This window comes from Dysidea avara, chromosome 3 (genome assembly GCF_963678975.1).
Source record: "Dysidea avara chromosome 3, odDysAvar1.4, whole genome shotgun sequence".
Classification (NCBI taxonomy): domain Eukaryota; kingdom Metazoa; phylum Porifera; class Demospongiae; order Dictyoceratida; family Dysideidae; genus Dysidea; species Dysidea avara.
In genome coordinates this window covers 16015915-16028796 of record NC_089274.1, presented here as the reverse complement: position 1 = coordinate 16028796, position 12882 = coordinate 16015915, and the positions used below count along the sequence as shown (strand labels likewise).

Here is a 12882-nt window from a genome sequence, read left to right as displayed (position 1 = left end):
ACATCTCCCGTATAAGTGCGACTCTCCTTATACAGTGTACTGCTGTGGAGGTAGTTCATTCAATGGGTTGCATGCAAAGTTTTATGAACACTTTGACCCTTCCTTTTGTGTAATCCATAAAAACCTGTCACACATACACAAATAAACAACATTATTGTTGTTTCCTTCTTCCTATGAAAGTGTCCATAGCATGATATCCTCCCAGCCATTTGTTCAACAAAAGTTGCACAGGAATTGGTAAACATCTGTAAAGATAATACAACCATGACAATTAGAAGATTCCTAATGCATCACTTAGACCTGGGAGTACAAACACCATCTGGTGGTTCCTTGCCCAGAATTACAAACCAATCAAAGGGGTTAGGCGATCAGCTGTAGCTATAAATTTTATTGCCTGGAAAAGATCAGTCAAATTGTGTTCTGCCAACTGACCTCACTACACATCAGGAAAAATGATTAAAAATGGAATGCTACCTCTCAGGTACAAAGTCCCTCTATTTTAAAACACTTGCAAATTGACTTCTCAATTCGAGTTGGCTAGCTGGTATTTACACTTCTAAGGAACTCAAGATGGTGTTTGTGCTATGTGCATGGATCCGGCTGGACATGAGACTAAACGTCACTTACGATTGCAAGTAATAAGCCAAGTATAACATTCTTGGCATCATCAATAAATGTTGATTAGTTAGGATAGCCGTCATCATTCTATCCGTGGCATAATCCACCGTCATTATTGGCATCACCCATGGATCTCTATGTTGAAATTAGACCATAAAATGTGTAATATTTTCAAAGAATGGAGTCCTTACGTTTTAACACCATCAAACATCCCACTATCTATATATGTTGGACAAACACAAGTGGTATGAATTCCATCCATCTTCTCAGCAAACAATTCAACAGTAAGAGCAGAGTGGGTCCCAACTGCAGCATATTTAGAGGCACAATAGTCAACCAGTCCACAACTTCCAAACATCCCAGCTGCAGATGCAATGGTGACAATATGACCATGATTATTCTTTTTCATTGCTGGTAGAAAAGCTTTAATAGTCTATACAAAAAAAAAAAACAGCTTCATCATAATTATAGCACAAATCTACACTTACCCAAAAGTGAGCAATTGAATTAACTTGAAAGGTCAACTCAATTTTATCATCTGGAATGTCAAGGATTTTATTTCCACTAACAATCCCAGCATTGTTGACGAGTATGGTAACATCTCCAACATCTTTCTTAACATTTTCTGCTACCCTGTACACCTCTTCTTTCTTGCTACAGTCACACTTGTAGGAGAAAGCTTTGTTGGGTGATTTGCTGTTAATTTCATCAGCTACCGCGTCACTTGCGCTCTTGTTGATATCCCACAAGATTACCGTGGAGCCCAGGTTAGCAAACTTGAGTGACAGCGCTCGTCCAATCCCGCTGCCTGCACCAGTTATAAGTACGATCTCTTTCGAGACATCTTTCCTCCTAGACGGTAGGAACAAGCCTAAAAAGGCTGTGAAGAGATGGTACCATATCTTTAGCTGATCGGTGAGGAAAATCAAAAACTTGTTCATGACTTCTCAGTGCTTCTTTTGCAGCTACGTTCGAGCACGTGATCAATCGTGAACTTTCGATTGTTTTTTCCAGTGGGTATTTATTAGGGATGAGCAGAGGGAGAGGGCGTGGACGAGGACAGGCTTTTCACTTGCAGCAAATTGGACTAGGACCTGGAGAAGCGCCTCCAGCAATTCTACAACCGCCCCCTTTATTCCCCAACCTCGAAAGAAATCCTCTACCATTCAGGAGCAATGAATTGGACAATTATCTACTCAGCGTCAAGCAAGAGTTCAGAACTTCTATCATACGCGGACCATTCTATGTTAAACCAGTAGACAAACAGAACTGCAAAATACAAAGATATTCTGATAGATACAGAAAACCAGTGAAACAAGATAAGAGTGCACTGAACACTGCTTTAATTCCAAAAGAACTCTTAACTACCACCCGAAAGTCCAGACAACTGAAGAAGGCTAATAGTGGTATCACAGTGGATCACTTACGTGAAGATTCTGAAGAAGAAGAGTCAGCCACTGAAGAATTGCCAGCAGAAATGTTGTATGATGAAGAACAGGAAGAAGAAGGAGATTATCAGTTAACTTATTTTGATGATGGTGAAGATTATGGAGGTGATGAAGATGACAATCTTGACGATGGACCATGTTATTAATAATTTATGAGTAAAATTTGTACCAAAAAAAATTATTCTGCTGGTGTGTCAGGAAATCCAATTTTCCAGAAATCTGCAGGGGTATTTACAGGGGGATGTACAAACCTGTGTCGACAAGTTTGTTTGGTCATGGCAGGATCACCAGCATACCACTATATCAACATAACAATGGATTAACAGTGTAAGGTTAGTGTTGTTACCTCTTCACATTCTCTGCATGGTGCTGCATCTAGTTTCTGTCGGTCACTTCTTTTACGAACAGTGGCCACATACTTGAAACTTGTTGATTTGCTTTGCTCTCTGTAAAAAAATCCATGATACATGTAGCACCTAACAACTACAGTGAAAACCATCTGATCTGGTCACCTTGCATTTTCTGCAGTTGGATGCATTAACACACTTTTGTCAAACTTATGATTAGGTGTTTTGCAACCTTATAAGTTGATAAAATAATTTTCATTTTAAAAAATAAGCTAAAATATTCCTAGCAAGAATGTATGCAAGTTAGGGGTATGATCTCAGTGAACGGCATAGTTTGCTTACAGCCACAGTGAGTTTTAAGAAGATAAGTGAACAGTAGAATAAGAGAGCTATTTCTACACTCCTTTTAGTTTAAAAATTTTAAAGAGGTGACCTAATTGACAGATTCCACTGAACAGTATTTTACAATGTCAAGTGTACAATTATGATTTACCTTTGATTGTTGTGTTGTTGGCTTTGATCTTGACTGTCTGTTGAGTTTTGACTCATTGTGTGAGGTTCAACATTAGTTGCTACTTCAGGTGCAAATGTATAGTCCAAGTCTTGATTCCTGTTAGTCAAATTATGATTTGCTTCACCATGAACAGAAGAGTTTCCCTGACTTATGGAATGACCTTGACTTGCTACTCCACGAGTCAGATTATAAATACTGTCTTGACTAATAAAAACATTAGTATGATTTGCTCTGATGCTACCATTCCTTGTAAAGCTATGAACAGTAGTCAAGTCGTTATCTTGACTTGGACCATGATCTTGATCTAATGGAATAAACTCTTGACTTGTCATGTTACCATCATTCTCAAGACTTTGGCTAGCTGTATCATAATTCTGACTATCTTGACTTCCCTGATCCTGACTAACAGTGGTATAACCATTGACTGCACCACCATGATCCTGGTTGATCAAGCTTTGATTTACAAAGTCATTACTAGAGCTATACTCATCTGTGGTATCATCATCACTAACTGGTTTATCCTGTTCCTCCTCGTCAGAAGAGATGGTACTCAGATCAATTATAGGTGACTGTGGTATAACATTTATTGAACGATCATTTTTCCTTAATGACAATGAAAGACGTGTACTTTGGTGTTGGGTTAAGGTTATTTGCTTAAATCTCTTTGATTGCTTAGATCGCTTTCTTTTCTTTCTTTTGTTCCATTTAACATTATTGTCTCCAGAAGTTCTTTTGGCTGTAAAAGGAGACACATCCTCCAGTAAAGATGGAGATGTGCTACCATTGTCATGCTGAGGATGTCGTAATCCATTTGGCATTGCCTCATTCACACTAGCACTCTCTGATGTCAACTGGGATAACACCCTGTCCTTCTCAACAATTAGTTTGTCCTTTTCAGCAATAATTTTGTCTTTCTCAGCAATTTTTGTGTTAGCAATGTTCAGCAGCTTTTTTAACCTACAAAAAGGTCACAAAATATTAGGGATGCCATGACATAGAATTTTTGTGTCCTATTTATGTCATGATATACTACGTCACAACATAAACTTGCTCTAGAAGAAAGAAAAAAAAACACTTAGCATTTCCTTTTGGTGAATTTCCACAAAACATCAATACTTTCAAGTGTTTAACACCTAATATTCAATTTTGTACGTAGCCAAATTTGTGTGCGATTTCTATGTCATGACATAAATGGACCATAACATACTATGTCGTGGGATTATATGTCGTATGTCACAACTATTGCAGCATCCCTACAATATACTGAAAATGAGATTTAGTACTAAACAGTGAAAGCTGAAGATGTAAACACACAAAAAGAGAACAGTGACATAACCCACACAGCACATCATGACAAGTACACAGGTTCTAATAGTTCTTGCGCACCAGCAGAAGTCACGTGTGGTAATTATAGTTAAATCACACGAGATCTTGTGCCAGTAAATGTTTTGACAGAGAGGAGACTCCATCAAGAAAACTGTATGAATGAACACCCAACAAGTCATCATACACAGCGTACTTCACAAAGACTGTAGTGGTGTGTGCTCTACTTGGAAACTACAAAGCCTCCAGAAAAACAATCTCAAAAATGTAATTAACACAAAATAATCTCATAGGACTTATTAGACTTCCAATCTCCTCCGGCAAGCACTGAAATAGAAGGAAGGCAGATTATTTTTGTCAATAGCTATGGGGTAAAAAATTGGCAGTTTTACTCACTATGCTTTCATTCGTCAGTACAGTACCATAGCAGGTATATAGATGATGGCCAAATTACTTTGTGATCAAAACTGGGACCAAAAAGAAATAGTAAAATCTTTTGTCTAGCAAAATTTGCATTGGGTTAGTTCAGGCTTCCAAATACAGCTCAGTAGACAGATATACAGACAAGCAAAGTTAATTCACAGTTTATTGTCCATGGTTAAAGCAAAACAAACAAAAACACGAAGAGGTCATTTTCATTATGCAGATTGAGATGTGCTATGCTTCAGTACTACTGCTAAATGTGACTGTCTCAGCAAAAACCCGACTTGTTTGCACAATTAAAAAAAAAAATTCACTCAGCATTATCTGCAGTGTCCAAGGAATGAATCACCAAAGTTTCAGCCTTCTGTGGTGTGTAGTTTTGAAATTATAGCACTAGACAGTAAGAAGAGTAAGATAATCGATTTGTACAGCGACTATACTGAAAATAAAACTGCAGGTGCTTACATTTGCAGCCATAACTTCCGTTTGGATTAGTCTACAACGTTGCAATTTAGCTTAAAATGTTCACCTTGGATTAGCACATCAGCCAAGGTATAGTGTTAGCCCTGTGGACACTTGCGCATGTGGATATGAAAGCGGTTTGTAGAAGAAATGATTACGATCTTGTGTACATTTACCACATCGTAAACAAATGCACGTGACACACATACTGTTGAAGCTACAGAAACGAAACAAAGATTTCAAACTCTCCATGAGCAGGTGAATAAGATGGTATATAGTTTTAAGTGATTTGAGTCTTCCTTCTTTGAGTACTGGCCTGATAAAAACTTTCGTATTTTTCTTTGTAGCATGCGTTAATTTTACGAATTATTTTAAAACCGGTCTTATCGCCCATGTCAGCAGATTCGATTTTTCACCCAGGACACAAAGCTACATGAATAAACTATCTAATTCCACAATCAAAATCAACTAGACTTGAGTGGTCTGGTTTTGCTGGATGCTTTTCCCAAGCCCAGTGGCGATCCGTACGTGCGGTGTGGGGACTTAATGGAGCTCTGGTCAGCCTGGGGATGACTGTACGTGGCTGTACAGCTCTGTGGTGTTGAATAAGTACCTCTGCTGTGAATTTCCTTTCATTTTGAGACCTCAATGGCCCAAACCTTGGCCTAATTCATCCCTACGCCTTCCTTTTCAATTTTTGAACACCATCTTGCCCGCCTTCCAGGCCCCCTGCCTCCCACCCATTTTGCGGCTCGCCTGATACAGTCAACCTCGAACTATCTAAAATGGTGGGAAACTTAGTTGTTGGCTACTTGCACAGTGGATGCTGTGGAAGGTAAGGAATTGGTGTAAAACGTGTGAAAATTTGGTACACATAGCTTCAACCATTGGCGAACTACAACACACTAAATACTTAAAACCAGCATTTCTCCATACTTTTAAATAGGCGATAAGCCCAGTTTTCCCAGACTGGGTCACAAATTTCGATTTTCTCAATACACATGTTTGTGTGAACAAGTCGGGTTTTTGCTGAGACAGTGATAAATGGCTTATGCATATTAGGGCTGGGATGAAGCTTAAAATTTACTTTCAAATGTTTATTAATAAAATGTTTGAACATTTGACGCTTTGGTGTTAGCCAGGTTTTCTTGCATTTATGCACATCTTTCTTAGCATTTGGAAAATGCATAGCAGCAGTGTAATTGATCAATTGCAAATAGGTGTGTCCACTATACTGCAATCATGCATAGGCAAACACTACTAATGGCTAAAAGGACGTTTTCCATGCATTATCTATCACTTTATAAGGTGATATAATGTTACAACTAGTCTACAGTAGCAAGCTAAACTGCAATGGTTTTAAAAAAGTGGACATGGCACATGAAGATTGATCACAAAGAGACCAACATCAATCGTGGTTTAAAAGTGGGTATGGCACATGAAGATCAATCACAAAGAGACGAACATCAATTGTGCAAGATGAATAAGCAGTTGCAATAAAGAAAACAATGTTTATTCGTAATTCTTTTCATACGCTATGAGTGCATTACGAAGCTTCGAAGGATAGTTTTATATAATTAGAAGTTTACTTAACTTTTGAACTCAAAGCTTCGTCCGCCTTAATACATATCTCCCAGCTGGTTTATGTGCCTAATAGCTAAGCCTCAGAAGAGGTAGGACATGTGTATGCACAACTAAACAAACCAGTGCAATTAGGGATCCAAGCAATAAAACCAGATATGTGAATGATGGTACTAAACACAGAAAAATCTCTATTTTGGTAACAAACTGTGATAATATGCCAATGTAGGGAATTTCCCACAGAGCTCAGTAATCATAGATATACAGGATTGATTGGAAACAAGCGGCATGCCTAATAGTTCTGTGAATCGTCCAAGTTTTCTGTTGTGACTGATTGATTGCAAAGGTCCTTCTCTTAGTTTGTAATACTGACTGAACATAGAAGCATAACGGCCGCTTCACTATTTCAGTAATGGCATGTGGACATTTAATCCCTCTTTTAGTCACAAATGTTTTATTCATAGTGTGTCAAGTGATGTTAAGGAGAAACAAAGCAAAGTTTATCGTTGATTCATCTGGCATGCAAGGAGCTGAGGCAATTATATTGTGTACCATGTGTGTGACATATCAACATTTCCTTAACCTAAAGGGTTAGGGTTTTGAAAAGCAAACAGGTGTTCCGTTGTAAAGCTTACTTGAAACTCAATCCAGTTACCCAGTAAACACCACTGTTTGCTAATTTTGTACAAACAACTACTGAGGCTCACATGAAATATATACCAAGCAGAACTATGTAATTAAAGCAATAATTTTATGTAGCGCTTAATTAAAATCAGGAGTGCATCCTATGGACAAGAGAGCATGTAACTCTGTACACTGCCAATACAACAGGCAGAATTCAAACATGGCATCATGGCGTCCAATGATATCATAGAAAGGCTAGACGTCAAACATGGCGTCTAGCCTTTCTATATCATTGGTTTCACCATCCTAGGGTTGTGCACAATGAACTGCCACTTCATCATATTCCCACTGTATTCTGTGAATGCAACCAAGCTAGCTGGCTTTGATAGGTGGCCGTCAAGCTGAAAAATAACTTTACAATGGTCAAATTAATTCTATTGTGAATATAGAAAGGCTAGCCTGTGCTACTATTCTTACGTCACACCACTTGACTTTGTTTCAGTGATGCCAGTAATGTGACATACTCGAGCGTACATCTCTGTATAATGTCCTACTAAGGAATTTTACCAAGTTACTTTGTATAGCACATAGCAGCCATGTTTGAATTTTGCTGTTTGCAGAGTTACATGCTCCCTTGTCCATAGGATTTGATGCGCTCTTGCTAAAATGTATCCACCCTCCTCTCTATAGACCTTATTCACTAATTAATTTTTGGTGGCAGTTGCAAAGTTGTCCACCATGTGTAGTGTCTAAACCATAATAACATTAGTTGTCTGCCATCTAAACCATAATAACAGCACATCAAACATGCTCGCTCAGTTTCAGTACTCAAACTGGTGTATACTGTAACCTAAAATTTTACCACGCCCACTAAACAGCTGATACACCAAGTGAGTCGAAGTGACCACTCTCATTCCCCACGACTTACTTTTCTACTTCTACATTCAATTGTTGCTGCAAGTTATTCATTTCTTGCTTTAAGCTGGACGCAACGCTGTGTTCTTTCTCGTAGAGTTGTCTCCATTTCTCTCCTTCATCTTTTACAGCTAGTACGTGGCACACAAGATTTTAGTATTTAATAACACAGTGTGTACCTAAACTACAGCTCACCATCAATCTGACTTTCATGGGCCTTTCGCATCAGCTGTACGTACTTGGAGAAATCATCAGATATGTCCATCTACGAACAAGGAAGCGCGCAAACCTACAATATTCACGTGAGCGCCCTTATTAACGCACAGATAGATATTGATAGGTGTACGGGTGGAAAATAGGGTTCAGAAAAAAATGGCTACTGATGGAGTTTCGAAAAGGAAGGAATATTCTGAGCTAATGCAAGTAAATTAGTTGCAATTGTAGTACCGTTATGTCCTTGTGTCCAAATCACGTGAGCAGTAGAAGAGCTGAAAGGGGTAGGTAGTCTCTCCCCCGACCACACCTCCCGTTGTATGGGGCGGGACTGGGGGTGGCAATATATCCTGTACTCCAATCTTGGTCAATAAGACTTTACATCTTTTACTAAAAATTCCAATTGATTCTTTAGTAAAATCATGTTCATGTTAAAGTATCAGTTAAAATTGTTTTCCAATGCAAATTTCAACTGTTTTTCATCAGAAAATTCTAAATGTAGCAGGCAGGTCATTAGGCCACTCTAAATAAATTCTCTGTTTCCCGTCCTGGACTCAGGCACATTTGCGTGTGGGCGGGTGGTCAATTCCATTATAATATTGACAGCTTTTATTTGCCTGGCACAACCGTAAAAAGCTTCATAAAAGCATGCTTAAGCTTGTTTTTTTTAAGTTGCAAAATAACACAAATATGAAGTCTGTGCCGATGTGATAGCACTGCTGACACTGTTTCAAGATAGCTTTTACTGAGCCTGTCAGTGTGCAAGAATAACCAGAAAATATTGGAAGAGTACAGAATAATGGAATATTTAGAGCTGACAGTAACCAGATGTGGGTGGTGGATGGGGAACAGAGAATTAATTTGGAGTGGTCTTACCATTATCCATTATCCCCTCTGTATAGCAAGCAATTTGCTAACTTGGCTAACTCAACATAGCTAGTTTGGCAACTCTCCTCTTTAGACATAGCTACATATAGTTTTCCTTCGCTACGTGATCAGTTCCACTCGAAGATCAACTTCTTACTTCACTGCACACTACAATGTGCTACGTAGCTACGGTATGAGTGCAGCAATCTTGAAAACTGAACTGCACATCCTCAACATTTGGTTAATCAGATGAAATAATGGTTAAATCTTGGAAATACATGTGAGCACTGATGAAAAACAGAAGATCGGAGTACAGAATATATTGGAGTGTCACCGAACTAGGTAGAGGGCTCTACATATATCTACTACCTCTTTGTGTACTAAAGTGCATTTATGCATACATGTCAGTGACACACTACCCACTTGTAGAAATAGTGACTGTTCAATTAGAGTGTTTTGTGTACACACTATTTCTACACAGGAAGAACGAGATAAGATATGGAAGGCAATTGAGTTGAACAGTGTGACAGATATACAAGAAGCACTCATTAATGCAAACATTGATATCAATTGCTACTTGACTGATGTGAGTTGATTGATTATAAAATACCCTATAACCAACCACAAGTATTGCTTTTTGTTCATTAAAATAATTGTTACATGTATAACAAGAGATGTTACATGTATAACAAGAGATGTTATTGTCTACTTTACCAGTAAGGCACTGGAAACCGAAGATAGAGCCTGGAATTTTACTTTGAGAATTCAGTACTAAACCAGATTTTTTTTTTGTGGAATATATCTTTAGATTTTCTAGAAACTGTACAGTCTACTTCAGTGTATTTAAATATGTTTGGTAGCAGTTCTGCCTCTCCAGTATTGAGGAGAGTATCCTACTAGCAATACCTGTGTAGAACAGTGGAATGTGAAGGAGAGTTCAATTTCAGGTGTCCTGTTTTCGGCCTTTTATTATGAATGAGTCAGTAATTGAACATAAAATCGAATCTATGCATGTCACCACATTGACTGCAAGTGCAGTCAACCACTTGCAGGTCTATGTAAAGAAGTTTGGTGGTGTAATGTTTGTATATATCAACTTGTATGGAATCCATTTAGCAACTTTCGCATAAGTGGGAGGTACACTACACATTGAATGTAGCAGTACAAATATTTAAGTCTGTGTTGCTCACTTGTTCTTATAAACTTTTACCACATAGTATAATTGGTCACCACTACACTTGGCAGTAGAGCTAGACAAGTTGGAGATCGTAGAGACATTGCTATCACGTGGAGCTGATACTGAAATCAAGAGTCAGGTACATATGTGACTTTCTGTTGTTATAATATTGAATAGTGTGGTTTAGTTGATTGTATTATGTGGTTGTCAATACTGTACTTTAAACCCTGTACTATATGAGGCAACTAATATTTGCATCATTAGTACTTTAACTTACCTGTAAATGTAAGATTTTATTCATAAGCATGGGTACTTGTGTTTGTTACTGTTGTGGTTTCAACAATTGTATGTATCCTTTTATAGCGTCTCAAAACACCATTGCACGTGGCAGCAGAGATGGGACATGTTGAAGTAATAAAATTACTTTTATCAAGTGGAGCTAATGTTTATGCTCTAGATCAAGTTAGTGAGAACTGTAAATCCAATTATACAGGGACTATATGATATTCAGAGATTACACAATAAAGCTGTGTTGTATCCTTTATGAATACATTTTATTGTATATAGAATAGTGATAGTCCATTACACCTGGCAGTCAAGGAGAACAAATACAACATTGTTGATTTCCTTGTGGCTGCACGTCACATCGATATTTCACAGCTTGACATGGTAAGCTATGGCAGTTTAATGATATGAACCTTAACCATTAACTATCACAGACTTTGGTTTTCAGACTCATTAAATACTGTTTCTGTTTACTAAACACGACAAGCATGAAAGCATACAGTCATTATGATAAGATGTAGAATATGTAATAGTGAAATATTAGGACACATGGGATTTTCACAATGCCATTTGTTTGGTGTAAGCCCATGAAGTCTATCATTAAAAATTTTTGATGGCATACATTAGCTGAATGAATCACATCCTGTTTGGAAATGTAATCTTGAAATCTCTTGTGTCATTTCAGGAACTCAAAGAAAAGGTTGAGAAGATGATGAAAGATAACGCCAAATGACGTGATTGTAAACAACACAATATATAGCACTTTCAATCATCATATTCTGTTTTCATATTTCAACTTGTAATATCCTGGTGTGTCTGATCAGCTATATTGGTGTCTTAATAAAATTAATGTTGGACTTCTAGACAAAACAGAAAACATTGACAAATAATCCATCAAGTCTTTAACATCACTCATCCTCCACAATCTGTTATAGGTAGTTCTTTGTACAACTGACACGACAACAAAATTAGCAAAGTTATACAGCAAGTCAATCAGCTGATTGTAAACAAATTGTCAATGATTAATTGAGGCGGATTGGGTTGATTTTTTTGTACAAAACCATTTAATGGCTTCTGCAAATTGTCAGCTGTGCACTTCCATCACTTACAATACACTGAAATATTAAAATGCAAGTATTGCGGCCGTATCAAATGGAACTAACTGTTAATGGTAAGTAGAGGCCGTGCTTGCTGACACCCGACACTCACGGAGTTAGTTTACGGTGCCCGCCGTAGTCTCCACAACACAACCAATGAAACACTCACAGTACTATAATGGCGCTCTAAACTTAGTGGAGGGAAGTGGACCGCGTTCAGTTCTTCACGACAACAATTTCGTCCAATCCTTGATTTTTATTTAAAGCGCGCGCGGGATTCCCCCATCAGGCACGCCTCTGATACGCTAGTTTTTTTATGTGCTGCAGTTGAGTTGCACCGTGTGTAGTTTCGCTTTAATCTCGTCCGTTTTGTGATGAATCCTAGTTCCTCAATATTGTTACTGTTGGATTCACCGCCTGTCACACCTGTACGGGAGCAAAGCGCTGAAAAGAAAAGTGGAGATAGAAGGAAACAGAGGAAACCCGTCCGAAGTTTCAACCCTGTTTCAGATGATGACAATGGTTATATCGTACGATATTCATGGCGTAGACTTGGCTCTACGATGTACTTACACATTGGGACTGTCAGAATTGCACGTTACAAGATCACCAAACGCAAGGCAATCGCTCACAGCCAGCCAAAGTTTGTGGAGCACACGCCGAATAGGAAGAGACTAACCACCGTGAACAAAGCTACTGCTAGGAGAAGGGCATTATTTTTACCACAGTTGTGTAACACAGAAAAGGACTTCACATATTCACCCCTCACACCTCCATACCACCCATCGGATCTTGATTATCCCTTACAACACAAAGGCAAAGTTTGTGCTTCATGCAAGACAAGAAAAACACCACTATGGCGTGACGCAGATGATGGAACACCATATTGCAATGCTTGTGGAATAAGATATCGCAAGTATCATTATCGATGCCCCATGTGTCTCTATATTCCTCGTAAAGAAGAGCATAGCAACATTAGCTGCAACAA

General features: G+C 38.3%; 4 protein-coding genes across 4 annotated transcripts; 2 read left to right on the top strand and 2 right to left on the bottom strand.

The window, feature by feature from the left end:
• Window positions 1-99: 99 nt before the first annotated feature.
• Window positions 100-1639, bottom strand: LOC136249614 (epidermal retinol dehydrogenase 2-like). The gene is made up of 4 exons (XM_066041680.1): window positions 1107-1639; window positions 810-1051; window positions 628-753; window positions 100-245 (listed from the first exon to the last, which is right to left on the bottom strand). Exons 1-4 carry the CDS (start codon window positions 1557-1559, stop codon window positions 152-154), a joined length of 915 nt encoding a protein of 304 aa, XP_065897752.1. The 5' UTR covers window positions 1560-1639; the 3' UTR covers window positions 100-151.
• Window positions 1612-2273, top strand: LOC136249616 (DNA-directed RNA polymerase III subunit RPC7-like). The gene has a single exon (XM_066041682.1). It carries the CDS (start codon window positions 1649-1651, stop codon window positions 2210-2212), a length of 564 nt encoding a protein of 187 aa, XP_065897754.1. The 5' UTR covers window positions 1612-1648; the 3' UTR covers window positions 2213-2273.
• Window positions 2186-8572, bottom strand: LOC136249613 (putative leucine-rich repeat-containing protein DDB_G0290503). Its single transcript, XM_066041679.1, has 5 exons — window positions 8451-8572; window positions 8269-8386; window positions 2907-3884; window positions 2413-2512; window positions 2186-2364 (listed from the first exon to the last, which is right to left on the bottom strand). The coding sequence occupies exons 1-5, from the start codon at window positions 8518-8520 to the stop codon at window positions 2245-2247; spliced, it is 1386 nt and encodes a 461-aa protein (XP_065897751.1). The 5' UTR covers window positions 8521-8572; the 3' UTR covers window positions 2186-2244.
• LOC136249617 (ankyrin repeat and protein kinase domain-containing protein 1-like) lies at window positions 8532-11647 on the top strand. The gene is made up of 6 exons (XM_066041683.1): window positions 8532-8678; window positions 9817-9921; window positions 10553-10651; window positions 10876-10974; window positions 11080-11181; window positions 11483-11647. The coding sequence occupies exons 1-6, from the start codon at window positions 8628-8630 to the stop codon at window positions 11528-11530; spliced, it is 504 nt and encodes a 167-aa protein (XP_065897755.1). The 5' UTR covers window positions 8532-8627; the 3' UTR covers window positions 11531-11647.
• The last annotated feature ends 1235 nt before the right edge of the window (window positions 11648-12882 follow it).